This window comes from Callithrix jacchus, chromosome 11 (assembly GCF_049354715.1).
Source record: "Callithrix jacchus isolate 240 chromosome 11, calJac240_pri, whole genome shotgun sequence".
NCBI classification, from domain to species: Eukaryota; Metazoa; Chordata; class Mammalia; order Primates; family Cebidae; genus Callithrix; species Callithrix jacchus.
The window spans coordinates 113,218,080-113,235,644 of NC_133512.1; the positions used below are offsets into that span (position 1 = coordinate 113,218,080).

At 38.1% G+C, this 17,565-nt stretch overlaps 1 protein-coding gene across 2 annotated transcripts in view; it reads right to left on the bottom strand.

Moving 5' to 3' along the window:
- The window catches only part of EXOC4 (exocyst complex component 4), an 808,475-nt gene that overhangs the window by 66,793 nt on the left and 724,117 nt on the right, over nucleotides 1–17,565 (bottom strand). For both annotated transcript variants that reach the window (XM_002751973.5, XM_035255084.3), the window contains one exon: nucleotides 2,422–2,563. In XM_002751973.5, the coding sequence (XP_002752019.3) occupies nucleotides 2,422–2,563 (142 nt within the window). The remainder of the gene's footprint in view (nucleotides 1–2,421; nucleotides 2,564–17,565) is intronic.

Here is a 17,565-nt window from a genome sequence, read left to right on the forward strand (position 1 = left end):
ATGTTTTGTGTGAGTTAAATTCAAGAAAAGGTAATTTCCACATCCAGGGCTCTAAAATTCAGTCTTTTATTTTTTGTTATTTATTCTGAAAAATGACATTTTTCTGTTTTTAGACTAATACTGAAGAAGATATAGCAACTGGTGTTATGGCACCGTATAGTTTCTTGTAAATTAATGACTAAAGCATGTTCAGCATTAAGAAGAGTATTGCCAAGATGTATCAAAAGGGCAGAATAGGGGTTAAGGATTTAAAAGATCTTATTTAAATACGTTGTAAATATTCCACTTGGAACTAACTACACATGTAGAACACATATGAGCAGACAATCAATAGTATAAGTTCCAGGAGTTGTGATAGTATTTAATTTGGCATTCCCTTGTTTTCCTTTGTAACTCAGGGAACAGCGGTATTAAAATATTACTTGCTGTTTTTCATTTCCTTCCATCTATTGGATATATTTATTCATAGAAAACACCTGATTTATTTCACTGTCTACTTGTAAATAAATAGACACCAAATCTGGAAGTTATTGTAAAACAAATCAGAAAATATACAGAAAGAGCTTTATTTCTGGACAGCTTAATGTGAGAAATAACATCAGGAATAATGCTGAGTAATATAGATTCTAAATATGCAATGTTACTTCTGTGTTCCATTCACAAGGTTCTCACAAGCAATAAAGAGGTCACTCACTGGGCAACGGTAATAAAGAAGGAAAAACACAAGTGGCACGCACACACAAGGAGTCGCCCCGGGAAGAAATCCAAGTTCTAAGTGCAGTCCAAACATATTCCCAGGGGTCACCTATCAAACAAAGTCCTATTTACATTTTTAAAAACCTAAATCTCGTACAGACGCTGAATGAAAAGAAAATATTTTATCCATGTTAATCATGTTCCAAAGCAATTCAGAACAGAATTATTACCACATCATTCACTTTCTGACCTTGAAGTTTTGACATTGCTACCCAGTTGTTTAATAAGCATCTCAAACTGAACATCTCTAAATGGCATTCTTGATTTCCACCTTTCTCCTTAACTTTTCTCCTCCCCCAGTCTTTCTCCCCTTAGTTAATGGCCCTAGCATCCACACAGTAGCTCTGGCCCAAACAAGTTGTTTTCCTTGAGTCTTTTCTCTCACTGTACCAGCCCCCGTGTCCAATACAGTCTACTGACAAAACTTCACTAGCTTTACCTTCAGCATATGTCGCAAATCCTACACTTCTCATACATCCACCTCTGTCATCTTGATGCTCAGAGCTGGTTTCAACTGGTCACCCTGCTTCCCTTCATTTTTTTCCCTGTAATTCCTTTTCCATACAAGAGCCAGAGCGACCTTTAAAAAATGTTAATTAATTGATATCACTCCCTTTCTTAAAACCCTTCTATGGCTTCTATGACATCTGAACAATTCACTTGGTCTGTAAGACCCTGCTCCAGCCTGTCTCCTTTGCCTTATTCTTTCAGTCCTCCCCACCCACCTTGTTCATCACCCTTTGAGCGTATCAGCCTCCTCTCTGCTCTTACAACTGCCAAGCCTGATTTTGTCTCAGGACCTTTGTGAGTGTGCCTACCTCTGTCTGAAACTCTCTTCCTCTAGGTCTTTGTACAGATGGATCATTCTTGTTACTTTGCCACGTTTCTTCTGACCATTTTATCTTAAAACAAAAATCCCATTCCTAGTCAACCCCAGCCATCCTTGGTAACTGCCCAATATGCTAGTACTGGCCACATGTAGCTACCAAGCACTTAAAATGTGACCAGTCCAAATTGAGATGTGCTGTAAGTATAAAATGTGCAGATTTCAAAAGCTTAGTGCCAAAAAAAAAAATGCTGAATACCTCAATTGTTTCTGTTGATTGCCTACTGAAATGCTGTTTTAGATATACTGGGTTAACTAAAATAAATTCGTATAATTTTTTTACCCGTTTCCCTCTACTTCTTCAAATGTGACTCCCTTCTTAATTAGCAGAGCACCTTAGTAAAAATATCAATAACAATAAAGTCACCAGCATAGCAGCTACCACATTTTGAGCACTTACTGTGTGGCTGGCATTGTGCTAATTATTATTTCATTTATAAAATCTCTGCAAGTGAGAAATTACCATTTCCATTTTTTAAAATAAGGAAACTGGTTTGTAAAGTTAATTAACTGACCTAAGATCACCTCACCGGTTGATAGTGACATTCCGATCCAGGTGACCTGATTTCATAGACCATGCCAGCTCTGAATCATCACACTCACAATACACTGTGCGCTCAAGTCGTCATTGAATACGGCTAAAAATCATTTCAGTGTAAAAAGGGCTAACATCAATAGTATGAGCCAGAAATTATGGTGATACTCCCCACAAATAAGCAATTGATTCATGAACCACAGTGCATTCAAATTGCAAGGTCCTGTGCTTGGCTGGAACATACCTCACTTCTAGATGTAAGACTAGCAAGCAGCGGTCAGCCATATCCTGGAACGATTTTGCAAGTTCGCTGAGAGTCTGCATGATCTGCTCTGACACTGGGGGGAGATCCATGTTCGTGTGGCTGTCTTGAGCAGGGGAAAGCGCTGAAAGATAAGGATTAAACACCAATCATGTCATTAGATGCCCACAGATTTTTTGAAATGACATATTATTTTGCTGTTCATCTTGTTATTTTTACTACTTTCACTAATGGTAAGTCCAAGACATGATAGACTATTTCTATATTTGATTACACACAGAACCTCTGTGGCTTCTCTTGAATCAATTCACAGAATAACATTTAAGTTGGTGCAAAAATAATTGTGGTTTTTGCCATTGAAAGTTTCCTAGAGAAACGGAACCTGAGCTGGAAGAGGCCTTCACTGCCATGTGGCCCAACCATCTGGTCTGCGCCTCCATCTTCTGTGCACCTTTCAAGTGGCTGGCCACATTCTGGTTGCACCCTTACACAAATGCCAGTGAAAGGAAAATCAGTACCTTTTGAGGCAGCCTATTCCACCTCCGAAAGATCTGACCATCTTACATCACAAGCCAATATCTGCCTTCATTAACTTGTAATCATTGACTCTGATTTTACCTAACTGTAATCTTTCCCACATGTGTCAGTACTACAAGTATTGAAGATACCTCTTTTGGCTTCCTTGAAGTCTTCTCTTTTCTAGGTGGAATGTCCACGGTTCTTTACCCATTCTAATGATTGAATTAAATCATTTTATAATTCTCAAAATCTACCTACCAAAACATTCAAATTGTTCTCTATTTCCCTAGAAATTTAGAACTCAGGACAAAACAGAATACCACACAGGGCCTGAACAGTCTATAGAGAACGGCTGATTCCCTTTTTCTAGATGCTATGATGCTTTACACCTCCCTAAATTCTGGGAGGAGGACATGGTAGTGTACTATATTCCACTTCATCTCACATATAGCTTATGGCCAACTAAAAACCCTAAAAAGGTTTTTCTGGAAAATTTGATAAAGCTACCATCTATATACTTGCAAAACAATTTATTAAAATATTTAGCACCGCTTAGACATTTTCTTAAAAAAATGCTGAACAACAAAAATGTAAACTATATTAGTTTATCTCTAAACTTCTATTGTATCCCCATTTCCTCACAATTTCTCACAGATTACCAACCAACAATAATTTGGTAATCTCACTCAAAAGTTTCCTTAGCTCTCTAGAGCCTCAAAGTTTAAGCTCTAAGTCCTTGCTTCAGCACTTAATTTATGTGACCAAGAGAGAATTATTTAAATTTTCTCTGCCTTATTATTTCCTTTTGTAAAGTGAAGATAATAGTACCTATATCATGGGGTTAAATGAATTAATGCAGGCAAAACACTTAGAGTAACAACATATAAAACTTAATATAAACAAGAAACATGAGCAATTATTATTATTCTTTAGCAAGTGATTTGTCCAGGTTAGGTCTTAAGCTCAATTACAATAACACAAAATAACTCTATTCATCTTGATTCAATTTCTGATACTTTTTGCTTTTCTGTATGAAAATCCTTCTCTTTTTCAGAGAATCCTTCAGAAGAAAGAGGCTCTCTGGACTTAGAGAACATGGGAATTGGTGAGGCATCACTAACTAAGAAGGTCATTCACCCTGTAGGGTAGAGAGCCAATGTCTTGCCATAGCATGTAGTGTCTACACTTATGGCCTTTTAGCACAGTATCCATTCCTAAACTTTGCTAAGTCCAGAAAAGGGCTTAGACAGACAATCTAGATTTATAACATGTAAGGCTAAGTCCTCCTCTGTGAAACTAGACTTTAATAAATTAAAATAACATGACAAACATTTAAAAAAAAAAGAATCTTGTTCAAGGGAACTGATGGGTGAGAAGCAAGGGAATGCAGCGATGTAGATTTTAAATTATTGCCAGCTTTGATATCATCCTAGATGTTTATTAACTTGATCTGCTGGAGCCCAGATGAATGATACTGCATCTCCTCTCTAATGTTAGCATTAATCATGTTGCTTGATTGCAAGGCAAGATCACTGCTTTTGCAATGTTCTCACGGAACAGGCTAGATGAAAGCAACTATGGAACTATAATATTTCAAAGCGTTTTAGGGCTTTTTAGCCCTTCAATTCCTCCATTGGGTGACAGTGACTATAGCATAGAGAGTTATCTGTGTATCAATGAGAAGCAGCAGAAGTTGGACTCTGAAGTCTCACTCCTGGTCTGAGGTCCAAAGCTGTACTAATTGACCAAATTCCATCAAAGGCATTCTGGACAAATCTCGCCAAGAAACTTAAAAAATTCCCCTTTCCTATTTTATAAATACATAATTTTATCATGTGGCAATTGACCACTGTCAAATTACAAATTAAAAACAAAATCTAAGTTGAGTAAGTCTATGAAGATTAGCTGCTGAAGTAAAACTTAGAATGAATGAGGTAAAAGTAGTTTCAAGTAACAGCACATTGTTTATTTCACTTGACCATAAACATAACATTTTATTAAAGCAACATGAAAAATTATGCCCAGAGCACTACTAAAAAGCTGGCTTGTGAGCTCCTCAGGGCTTACTGAAATTTATAAAGTTTTCTTAACAAGAAGGAATATACTGAGCAAAGAAATACTAAACATGGCAAACAAAGACAACACGAAAGCAATTAACTAGCTCTTCAGTGTCAAATGAAAATCTACAAAAAAGCAGCGCTAACACAATCTGCTTAGGAGGTTACAGTTAAGGTATGAAATTACTAGAAACACACACACAAAACCTTTTAGAGGCTACATTGTTGTATATTTATCTCTGGTACTGCTCTTCATATCAGCAGAGCTCACGCGTATTAGGCTTTAAATATGTTAGTACTTGATCACTTGATGAAGACATGTACTTTGAGCTGTTTTCTAATACTGGGGATGGGTGACATCAGATCTTTCTTAATATCCTTGTTCCTCCTATGACCACTTCATAAAGCATCTTTTATTTTTATTTTACTTTACTTTAAGTTCTGGGATACATGTGCTGAATGTGCAGGCATGTTACATAGTTATACATGTGCCATGGTGGTTTGCTGTACCTATCAACCCATCATCTAGATTTTAAGCTCCACATGCATTAGGTATTTGTCCTAATGCTCTCCCTCCCCTTGCCCTTCTCCCCCACCTGCCCGACAGGCATGGCAGATATACACCAAGGAATACTATGTAGCCATAATAAAGAATGAGTTCATGCCCTTGCAGGGACATGGAAGAAGCTGGAAACCATACACCATGGAATACTATAAACCATAAAAAAGGATGAGGTTCATGTCGTTTGCAGGAACATGGATGCAGCTCGAAACCATCATTTTCAGAAAACTAACACAGGAACAGAAAACCAAACATTGCATGTTCTCACACATAAGTGAGAGTTGAATAATGAGAACACATGAACACCGGGAGGGGAACATCATAAAGCATACATCTTTAAGTCACCTAGCTAGCTGTTTGTGGCAGGATGATCATGGCTTTCTGCACTACGTAAACGTTGCTCCATAAAACGAAGCTGAACGTTGGTCTTTGGAGCAGACACTGCTTTTTTGGCGAACCAGCACAGAAGCTTCTAATTCCATTCTCTCCCTTGCTCACTCCATCCATTACAGAAAAACACCTCTCCAAACCACTGCAAATTAAAAAATATATTAGTAACTTGCTGCCAAGTTAAATCCTCTCAGCCTCGGAAATTTTAAATTCTAATATCACATTCTCAAATCAAAAACTTTTCTTCTTTCACCTCTCTCCTACCCTAATTTCCATTATAACTTTAATGCTGTTCTGCCTTCATTTTCTCCTGGTAGAAAAAGTCCCTCTTAGGACCCACAGCATGGACTATATGGTTGATCCCCTGAGCTACTCTTTGACCATAAACCTCAACTCCATTGAACACTTTTCTTTCACTATAATTGCCCTAAAACTCAGATAACATTGAGTCAATTCTACAACTCATCATTTGAAAGGAAAACAAAAGACATACTGTTCGCTAAATGCAATCTATTGCATCAACAGAATAAAGAACAAAAATCATATGATCATTTCTATGGATGCCAAAAAACAGCACTTGATAAAATTCAACATTCCTTCGTGATCAAAACTCTCAAGAAACTGGGTATAGAAGGAACATAACTCAACATGATAAAGGGCATCTATGACAGGCCCACTGCTAATATCAGACTGAATGGCGAAAAACTGAAAGCCTTATACTAAGTTCTGGAATAAGACAAGGATGCCCACTTTCATCACTTTTATTCAGTACATACTGGAATCCTAGCTAGAGCAATTAGGTAAGATAAAGAAAGAAATGGCATCCAAATTGGAAAGGAAGAAATTAAATTATCCTTGTTTGCAGATGACATGATATTTAGAAAATCGTAGAGACTCCACCCAAAAACTCTTAGAACTGGTAAATGATTTTAGTACAGTTGCAGGATACAAAATCAACATACAAAACTCAGGCCAGACACAGTGGCCCATGCCTGTAATTCCAGCATTTTGGGAGGCCAAGGTGGGCAGGTAACTTGAGACCAGGAGTTTGATAACAACCTGGCCAACAAGGTGAAACCCTGTCTTTACTAAAAATACAAAAATTATCCAGGCATGGTGGTGGGTGTTGGTAATCTCAGCTACTCAGGAGGCTGAGGTGGGAGGACCACTTGAGCCTGGGAGAAAGAGGTTGCAGTGAGCCGAGACTGCTTCACTGCATTCCAGCCTGGGCAACAGCGCAAGACTCTGTACTGAAAACAAAAAACAATAAAAAACAAAAAACAAAACTCAGTAGCATTTCTAGATGCTAACAGCAATCGGTCCACCAAAGAAATCAAGAAAAAATTCCAATTTACAACAAGAAAAACGTAGGAATACATTTAACCAAAGTAAAAGACCTCTACAAGGGAAACTATAAAACACTGATGAAAGAATCTGAAGATACACACGAAAAATGGAAAGCTATCTCACACTCCTGGACTGAAATAATTAATATTATTAAAATGTCTATAGTACCCAAAGCAACCTACAGATTCAATGCAATCCCTATCAAAATACCAAGGACGTTAAAATCCTAAAATTCAAATGGAACCACAAATGACCCAGAATGGTTAAAGCAATCCTGAGCAAAAAGAAGAAAGCTGAAGGCACCACACTATTTTGACTTCAAATTATACTACAAAGCTATGGTAACCCAAACAGTATAGTATTGGCATAAAAAAACAGACACAGAGACCAATGGAACAGAATAGGGAACCTAGAAAAAAATCTCACACACTTAACAGCCAACTCATTTTTGACAAGGCACCAAGAACACATATTGGGGAAAAGATAGTTTCTTTAATAAACATTGGTGGGAAAACTGGCTATTTGTATGCCAAAGAATAAAACTAGATCCTCATCTTTTCACATATTTAAAAAAAATCAACCGAAAATGAATTAAAGATTTAAATGTAAGACTAAAAAATACAAAACTGCTAGAGAAAAGCATTGGGGAAATGCTACAGGACATTGGTCTGGGCAGATTTTTTTTTTTTTTTTTTTTGGGTAAGATCTCAAAAGCACAGGCAACAAAAGCAAAAATAAACAAATGGGATTACACCAAGCCAAAAAGCTTCTACAAAGCAACAGAAATAATCAACAAAGTGAAGAGACAACCTACATAATAAAACAAACAATTTTCAAACTATATACTTAATAACCAGAATATATAAGGGACTCAATAGTAAAAATAAAAAACAACAAATAATTTGATTTATAAAATGGGCAAAAGATCTGAACAGACATTTCTCAAAAGAAGACATCTGAATGGCCAACAGGTATATGAAAAAATTGCTTAAAGTCACTAATCATTAGGGAACTGCAAATCAAAACCACAATGAGGCATCATCTCACACCAGTGAGAATGGCTTATTATAAAAAAGACAAAACAAATGCTGGTGAGAATGTGGAGAAAGAAGAACGCTCATACGTTGTTGGTGGGAATGTAAATTAGTATAACCATTATGGAAAACAGCGTGGAGGTTCCTCAAAAACTAAAAACAGAACTACTATATGAGCCAGCAATCTCACTGCTGGGTATATCCAAAACAGAGGAAATCAGTATATCAAAGAGATAGCTGCACTCCCATGGTTATTGCAACACTATTCACTATAGCCAAATGGGAACCTAACCTAAGTATCAACTGATGAATGGATGAAGGAAATGTGGTAGATTTACACAATGGAATATTATTCACCCATAAAAGGAAATAAAATCCTGTCATTTCAGCAACATGGACAGAACTAGAGGTCATCACGTTAAGTGAAATAAGCTAGCACAGAAAGACAAATATCATATGTTTTGACTCAAATGTGGGACCTGAACAGGGAATCTCATGGAAGCTGAATGGTGATTACTAGAGGCTAAAAAAAAAAGAGGGGTGGGGTGGGGGAAGGGGAAGGTTAGTTAATGGGCACAAAGATACACTTAGAAGAAATGTGTTCTAGTATTTGATAGTACCATAGGGTAATTATAGTTAACAATAATTTATTGTATACTTCACAATAGAGGAAGAGAATTATAATGTTCTCAAAATAAAAAGATAAATGTTTGGGGTGATGGATATGCCAGTTACCCTGATTTGATCATTACACATTGTATACATTTATCAAAATGTCACATGTACCCCTTCAAATATGTAGAGCTATGATATATTGATTTAAAAAGAAAAAAAGTATATACTGTTGCCACTAAAATGTTCTGTAATTAAAAAAAAAAAAAGCTTCGGTACCACTTACCAATCTTTTCCCTAGTGCTTGGCTAGATCCTTGCCTTTCTCAGCAATATCTCCAAATTCACGATATTCTCTCCTCAGGCCCTTTGTTCTACCTGCTCCCTATTGGTCTTCAACAAAGACTTCAAAGGAATCTCAACACTGACTTTCTCCCATCCCACCTCCTATTAACTCTTCAGTGTGCCACAATCTGACTCTGCCTTCACCTTTTTATTCAAAACTATTCTGGTAATAGCCATCAGTGATATTGTAATTACCAAATCCACTGGCCACTCTTCAGTCCTCATCTCATGCAGGCTCTCTGCTACCTCTGAATTAACTGGCCCTTAACTTCTTGAAATCATCTTCTTTTGGCTTATATGGCATATTCTTCTGGGCATTGTTTTATCTCTCTTGACATTTCTCCCATAGTTTCCCTCACTGAATCCCCTTCCTTCAGTCCGTCCATAATGCTGGTGTTTCTGGGGACTTTTTCCTCTAGTGGTCTTCCTTACTTGCCATTATGTTCTGAGTGAGCTCATCTCTTTTCATTGTTTGCACTACTATCCATAAAATGATTACTCCTAAACCTTATTCGATTAACAATTTGCAAGATATTGCTACCTGTACATCCCATAGGCATCTCAAATGCAGTGTGTTCAAAATTAAACTCATTATCTTTCTTTAGCATCTGTTCTCTATTCTGAATTATCTTTTTATAGGTGATACATCAATCTGAGAATCTAAGCTGCAAATATGAGTGTAATTTTTTGACTCTCTCCAGCAAAGACAAATTTCTACCAATTTTCCAATTTTATTTACAAATATTTTCTTAATACTTATTTTTTCTTGTTGTTTATTTTTGTTTGTTTGATTTTTAGACCAAGTCTCGTTCTGTCACCCAGGCTGGAGTGCAGTGGCATGATCTCAGCTCACTGCAACCTTCGCTTCCTGGGTTCAAGTAGTTCAGTTCTCCTGCCTCAGCCTCCCAAGTGGCTGGGACTCCAGGCATGCGCCACCATGCCCAGCTGATTTTTGTATTTTTTGTAGAGACGGGGTTTCACCATGTTGGCCAGGCTGGTCTTGAACTCCTGACCTTGTGATCTGCCCCTCTTGGCCTCCCAAGGTGCTGGGATTACAGTCGTGAGCTACTGCGTCTGGCCAATTTTTTCTTTTCTATATCTACTGCCACTTTCTTGGTTTGAACCTCATCTCTTCCATGGACTACTGCAATTGTTTCCTGACTGGTGTCTCTGCTTCTTACCTGGCCCCCTTTTATCTAATTAAATATGAGTTAAAGTTATTTACCCCAAATGCAAATTAGTCTATGTCAATTTCTTGCATAAATAACATCAATGTTTCTCACTGCTTATATGATCAATCTAGGCTCCTTAGCAAGGCTTTCCACGATTTTTAAATTTCTATCCAACCCTCCAGATTTTCTCCAACTCTTGGCACTTTCTTCTTTCTCTCCAACATATCCCTCTCCAAGCCTGACCCTTTGATTTACCACACTTTTAAAGAAAATTTCCTAAACATATCATGCTGTCTCATGATTCTACACCTGTGATGGCTCTTACTCTTAAAACTATTCATGCCTTCTCTGGCTCAGAAAGTCTTTCGTGATTCCCCAGGAAGGGTCAGTGGCTCTTCTGGATGTTCCCTCACCCCTCTCAATTCTAAAACAGAACTTATATTCCATTAACTATATCTCCCTTCTGGATCATTAATGACTTCAGTAAAGGAATTACGTATTATATGTATTTTTCCATGTTCAAGACCAGCAGAATAACTACAGGCATTGCAGAAGCTCAATCAATGCCTTTTAAATTAAACTTACTAATGCAATATGACAAAGAATTAACATAGTAACAGACTGTTAAAGAAATATCAGAAAAAAGAAACAACTTTCCATTTACAACTCTAACTTTCTCCTTAGTTTCCTGAGTAAAATCTAGAGAGGGAGTAGGGATGGGGAAGTAGTTCACTATAGCTGGTTTTTGGGGATTTTAAAGCAATTTTGGTGAATCCCTATACCCCAAGTTCTTTGCCTATAAATCGTGCTGCTGTTAGAAGCCACTTTAGTTTCATGATGTGTCAGTCCACTTTGCTGCAGCCATGACTTGGGGGTCTCCCTATATTATTGACATAAAAATGCCTGGCATTAAATACCCAGCATCTCTCAAGGAAAGCCAACATACTAAATGTCATGGAGAAGTAATCAGATGAGGACATTAGGATGTCTCAAGTGGTTCCACATCCTAATATTAACCAGACTGAAATCTGTTTAGGTCTTAAAATTAGTTAAAATTAGACTCATTCAGACCCAGAAGAGCATCTGTTTTCAAGGATGCAGCTGCTACACTTTCAATGGCAACTTACTGTGACTTCTTTAATTGATTCATATGAGGATGTCCTTGTGCATCTGCAATATTATCTAAAATTGTTACAGTATTAGCTTAGACTGGTATCAGCTGTCAGGAAAGTGATAAATTGAAAAGGGAAAGATGGTTATTTTGGCAGGAAAGGAAAGGTTAACACTGTGAATTCAAACTTTTTAGAAGATAGAGACAGACAGTGAAGAATAATCCCATGAGACTTTCTCATTGAAAACATTTTCGAAGATCAAATTTCAGTATAATGATTTCCAAATCGTCTTCCTATTTGTACAGAGGTGAAAGACACTACAGTTCTACTCTAACTTGGGAAAAAGGAAGTTCTTTCTTTTCTTCTTCCTCTCTCTCTCATCCCCTCTTCCTTCCTTTCTTTCTCTCCTTCCTTCTTTCCTTCCCTCCTTCCTCTTCCTTTCCTCCCTTTGCTCCCTCCCTTCCTCCCTTCCTTTCTCTTTTCTCTCTTTCTCTTTCTTTATAAGACAGCAATCCTCCCACTTCATCTCCCAAGTAGCTGGGATTACAGGCGAGCACCACCATGCCTGGCTAAGTTTTAAATTCTTTTGTGCAGAAAGAGTCTTGCCATGTTGCCTAGGCTGGTCTCAAACTTTTGGGCTCAAGCAATTCTCCCACCTTGGCTTCCCAAAGTCCTAGGATTACAGGCATGAGGCACCATGCCTAGCCCAAAATTATGTAATTTTTAATCTTCAGTTTCCCTCTTTAGAAAACCCTTAACAGTATCTTCCTAATTCCTACAGCAATATGTTACTAGGTCTTATGACAATTCTGAAATCCTTTGATGTTGTTGCCTGGACAAAACTAAATACTTGAAAAAAAATTAAAATAGGAGTGCTTGTTTTAGGTCTGTGATATTAAGAATTCACAGGATCTACAGTCAATAAGGACAGTGACAGAAGGCCCCTCCATCTAACGTCTTTCTTTTCCTTAAATGCCTAAGGGATATGCTGCTATCAAGCCTAATGCTGGGGTCACGTTTAAATGTCAGATACCATAATACTCCAGTTCTAAGCTGGAGCTTCAATGGCAACTAGTTCTACCCCCAGTCTTCATAATTTCTCTGTGCTACTGTCCCTACATTTTATTTATTGCCTTGAATTATTTGCAAACATACACAAACTAATCTTTCCTTATCCTAGTGCTTTGTACACTGTAGACGCTAATCTATTGATGAAGCCTACTGGCTTTTGGAATGGAGGGGTGATCATCACATGCTAAAGTAACTACCATCTTATTAACATCTGGTTTGAATTTTCTTGGCATAGAGATGTGCTTTTCTCTTGATCGTTATGCCAAACTACAATTTCATGGTAACTCTTTCTGATCACTCTTTCCTGAGTCCCATTTTCCAAAGCCACTACTATTTTCCCAGCAGTATGTGGCTTCTGCCACTATTAGCAATTCATGCATTCACTTGTTCTTTCCCATCTTCCAAACCGGCTATGATCTAGTTTTAAGTTCTTCTGCTATGTTTCTACATAAGAACGGGCCTTATCTAAGAAACATGTTTGGAAAGTTCTCTTCATGTTGCTTCCTATTTCAGAAGCAACAGTTCTTCTGCCTCCAAATAATAACTACCTCTTTTCATGGACCCCAGCAAGTTTAGGTTTGGACTGTTAATAGCAAAGTCAATTGATTTTGAAAACCACCATGCTCACTGATAGTGTTCCTTCTGATTGCAAAGGCTGGGGACGTAGTGCACATCAGTCAGATTAGATCCTGCGCACGCACACATGTGTGTATAGACAGCTGTAGAAATAAAGCCTACTCTCTGAGACACAGCATCCAACCAACGAATCCTTTTACATCTCAATAATGAAGGAATAATCCCCAGCCTTTTCATTGCTCTCTCTCTTTTGCCCACTTTTGCAGAGGAAGGGCAGATGAAAGGGATTAAGAACTGGGATGGGGAAAAGTGGAAGAAATTATCAGAAAAAAAAAAAAAGTGGTAAGAATGAGGGGATCTGGAGATGGGGGGAAGGTGTCTTAATTATATGTGCTTTTTTATGGTCTAGTCATATAACTGGTAATATATTTATGTTTACAAAAATGCTTCCAGAATATGGAGGTGGTGAAGTCATACAACATATATGAATATGTAAATTTAAAACATTTTATTTGGAAAGTAAGAATTGCAGTTCAGGGCACACACAGAGAATGGGTGGTTTATGATATGTCCAAAGAACAAAGAGAAGGTTGGGGGTCTTATGAGAAAGACAAATGTTACATATGGTTTCAAAAGAAAGCTCACTGGCCCTAGAGGAGCTTCTGGTAGCTGTCAAGCTCTGACTGGCAGTGACGGTGGTAGGTAAAACCAATCTTAGAGTCACAGCAGGTCGTTTCGGCAGCTACTAGGTAAAACTGGTCTTAAGAGCTACAGCAGGCCATTTCAGCAGCCAGGCTTGTGGAAAATTTAATTGTTGGAGCAGGTGTTAGGTACACAGAGTGATTTTACCTCTGGCCTCTTGAGTTTGATTTAGGTAGGGATGACAAAAATGACTCAATTTGTATGATGAACTTTCACAGAGTTTTATATTTGGGTAGAGGATGCAGAGACCTACTTTCCTTCATGCAGTACTATTTGTTATTTAAATGATCATGTGTTACACCTCCCCCAACCACTGGTCATAAGACTATGGACAATATAGCTTCTTAATGTTTCTTAGAATGCTTCCTCCGAAATATCTATTACCCTAACTACAAACAGTAACTCTTTGGGGAAGAAAAGATATGCCGGTTCCATTCACTGACCAGTTTAATGTCTTAGATGTCTCAACATTTGTTTGAGAATATATTATTATGAGCCTCCCAAAAGAGTAAAAACCAAACTTTGTGGCTTAAGAGAAATTTTCATCTCTATGAAACCATACTCTTCCCTGCTGCTTCCCAGAGGAATATAATTTATTCTTCTACTTTTTATTACCTCTAGAGCAAATTTCTTAACAACTCTAAGTCTCGTTTTCCTCAACACAACTTAGAGAGTTGCTGTGAGGAGCAAATGGGAGATGTGGCACCTCGCACTGTGCCTGCAACAAAGCTAAGGGCCATCCTTCGAACTCCAGTAGCACTCTGCCTCTCTCCTACAGACTCAGCACATTTCATCTTGCACTGTATGTGCCCACAGCATTCCTAGTAGCTTGTGAGATCTGTGATAACAAAAACAATAACTACTTCTCCCTGGAATCTCTCAGTGTGGAGCTCTTCCTTACCCTCAGTAGACTGCTGATAATGTTTGTTGAATTTTATCTTCAAGATAAGGACAAATCAAAAAGTTTTATAATCATTTTTTTTCATTATGTTTCTACAATGCCTTTACCTTAATGTCTTCCAAATAGTTCATTCGCCTGGAACATTATTCTGTTTCAGGGTAAGAAACTGAAGCTCCAGCAAGGGTACGAGCATGTGAAATGGAAGAATTATTCCAAATATTAAACTAGATAGAAGGAACAAAGGAGATTCATGAAAGGCCCATTCTGATGAGCAAAACAAAAATAAGAGCCAAAGTAGAAATGGACAGTCATTCCCTTAGGCTACCATGGGATATGAGGCCAGTACCAAGCCAACAGTACACACTACACACTGCACAGCTCTGTAGCGAGAAAATTGCATCTGGTTACTCAGGAAACAGTGCTTGATGGTAACAAGGCTGAGCAAGCCCCAGGTCCCCCAGGACGTTTCACTTTGGGGTCCTATCTGCATACAGTGCAAACCAGCATAGACACATGATTTTTATACCTTGTGATTGATAGGACAGACCTCAGTCTCTTTCAGTCCTGGGGAGAAACATTAAGATAGATTTTTCCATTATTCCAAATAATCCTCCCTAAGGCTTGGTTAAAAAAAAAAAAATCATCTGCTAAAAAGGCGTATGGTGTGGCCAATTCAGCTCCTGCCGGATATGAAAGAGAAACAGGGTGAGTAGGGGAGTGGAGGAGGCTAAAGAACAGCTCCTGTTCTTCTGTTGAAAAGCACTACGGCGGTGCTATATTAGATTGCCATGGACTTTGTAAGCCTTTTGTATTTCTGTAAAACCCTGCATCAAAGAACAACTAAAGATGTTAACAAATACTTAACCAGGTATTTTGGATGAATAAGGGACACAGATTTAAGCTTTGGGGAATTGCAGGGGCAAAAATATTACACAGCAGAGAGAGAACATTTGTCTATGTGTTCAAATAGGATCCTCGTAGCTTAAGCATTTGTAAATCTTCCAAAGAGCCTTAGGGAATGGCTTATTCACTGGGTAAACTGGAAACATTAGGACCATTTACAATGGTGAAACTGAACTAAAGAGAAATAAAGCACACTTCCCAATATGACACAGCAAGTAAGTAGGGATAGAGCTGGAGAAGTTAATTGGAAGTCCCAGATGGAGTTCCCCTTCAGCTTAACTTTTCCACTTGCTTTATTTCATGGGTTTCTTTTTGATGCAGCTGCATCATTCACAAACTTGGATCTAAGTTGAAATATTCATTACCTTCTTGATATATTTTGAATATGTGTCTTCTCTAAACCTCATGTTGAAATATAATTCCCAGTGTTGGAGGTGGGGCCTAGTGGGAGATGTTTGGGTCACGGGGGAGGATCCCTTAGGGGTTGGTGTCATCCTCACAACAGTAAATGAGTTCTCACAAGATCTGATTGTTTAAAGCCTGTGAATCTCCTGCCTCTTGCTCCTACCATGTGATATACTTGCTCCCCTTTTCCTTCTGCCATGATTGGAAACTTCCTGAGGCCTCTCCAGAAGCAGATGTCGGTGCTGTGCTTTCTATACAGTCTGCAGAATCATGAGTTAATTAAACCTGTTTTCTTACAAATTACCCAGTCTCAGGTATTTTTAATAGCGCAAGAACAGACTAGCACACTTTTTAACCAACAACAGGTACAACCTCACTTTTATCTTTGTATCCTCAACACATAATGTGTTTTCTGAAACCAGCACGTAAGTACCAAGTATGGTGAACAGGAAGGTGGCCCTTTGGAGGTGGACTGACCTGTGTTCAGATTTCTGACTTTCGAATATATTATACTATTTGGAAGAAGTTTTCTATAACAGATTCCCCACCTGTGAAAGGAGGATCATCCTACTTAATTCACAGGATTCTGATGATTAAATGAGAAAATACATAAAGACTTGGAACAGATTTGACACACAATTGCTAATACATGGCATTTCCTCTTCCTCTTCTTCCTCCTCACTAAAGGTGTTGAATTAATAACCAAAACCTAGTACCTTGTAAATTTAAACCTTTAATTTAGGATGAAGGGTACATGTGCAGGTTTGTTATACAGGTAAATTTGTATCATGTGGGTTTGTTGTACAGATTATTTTGTCACCTAGGCATAAGCCTAATACCCAATAGTTATTTTTTTCTGATCCTCTCCCTCCTCTCACCCTCAAGCAGGCCTCAGAGTCTGTTGTTCCCTTCCTGGTCCATGAGGTCTCATCATTAAGCTTCCACTCATAAGAAAGAACATGTGGTATTCGTTTTCTGCTCCTGCATTCATTTGTTAAAGATAATGGTCTCCAGCTCCATCCATGTTCCCACAAAAGACATGATCTTATTCTTTTTTATGGCTGCATGGTGTACTATGGTGCATATGTACCACATTTTCTTTATCCTATCTGTCATTGATGGGCATTTAGGTTGATTCCATGTCTTTGCTATTGTGAATAGTGCTGCAATGAGTATTTGCATGCATATGTCTTTATTGTGGAACTCTTTATATTCCTTTGGATATATACCCAGTAATGGGATTTCTGGGTAGAATAGTAGTTCTGTTTTTAGCCCTTTGAGGAATCACCACCCTGCTTTCCACAATGGTTGAACTAATGTACACGCCCACCAAGAGTGTCTAAGTGTTCCATTTGCTCTGCAACCTTGCCAGCATTTGTTATTTTCTTGACTTTTTAATAATAACTATTCTGACTGGTG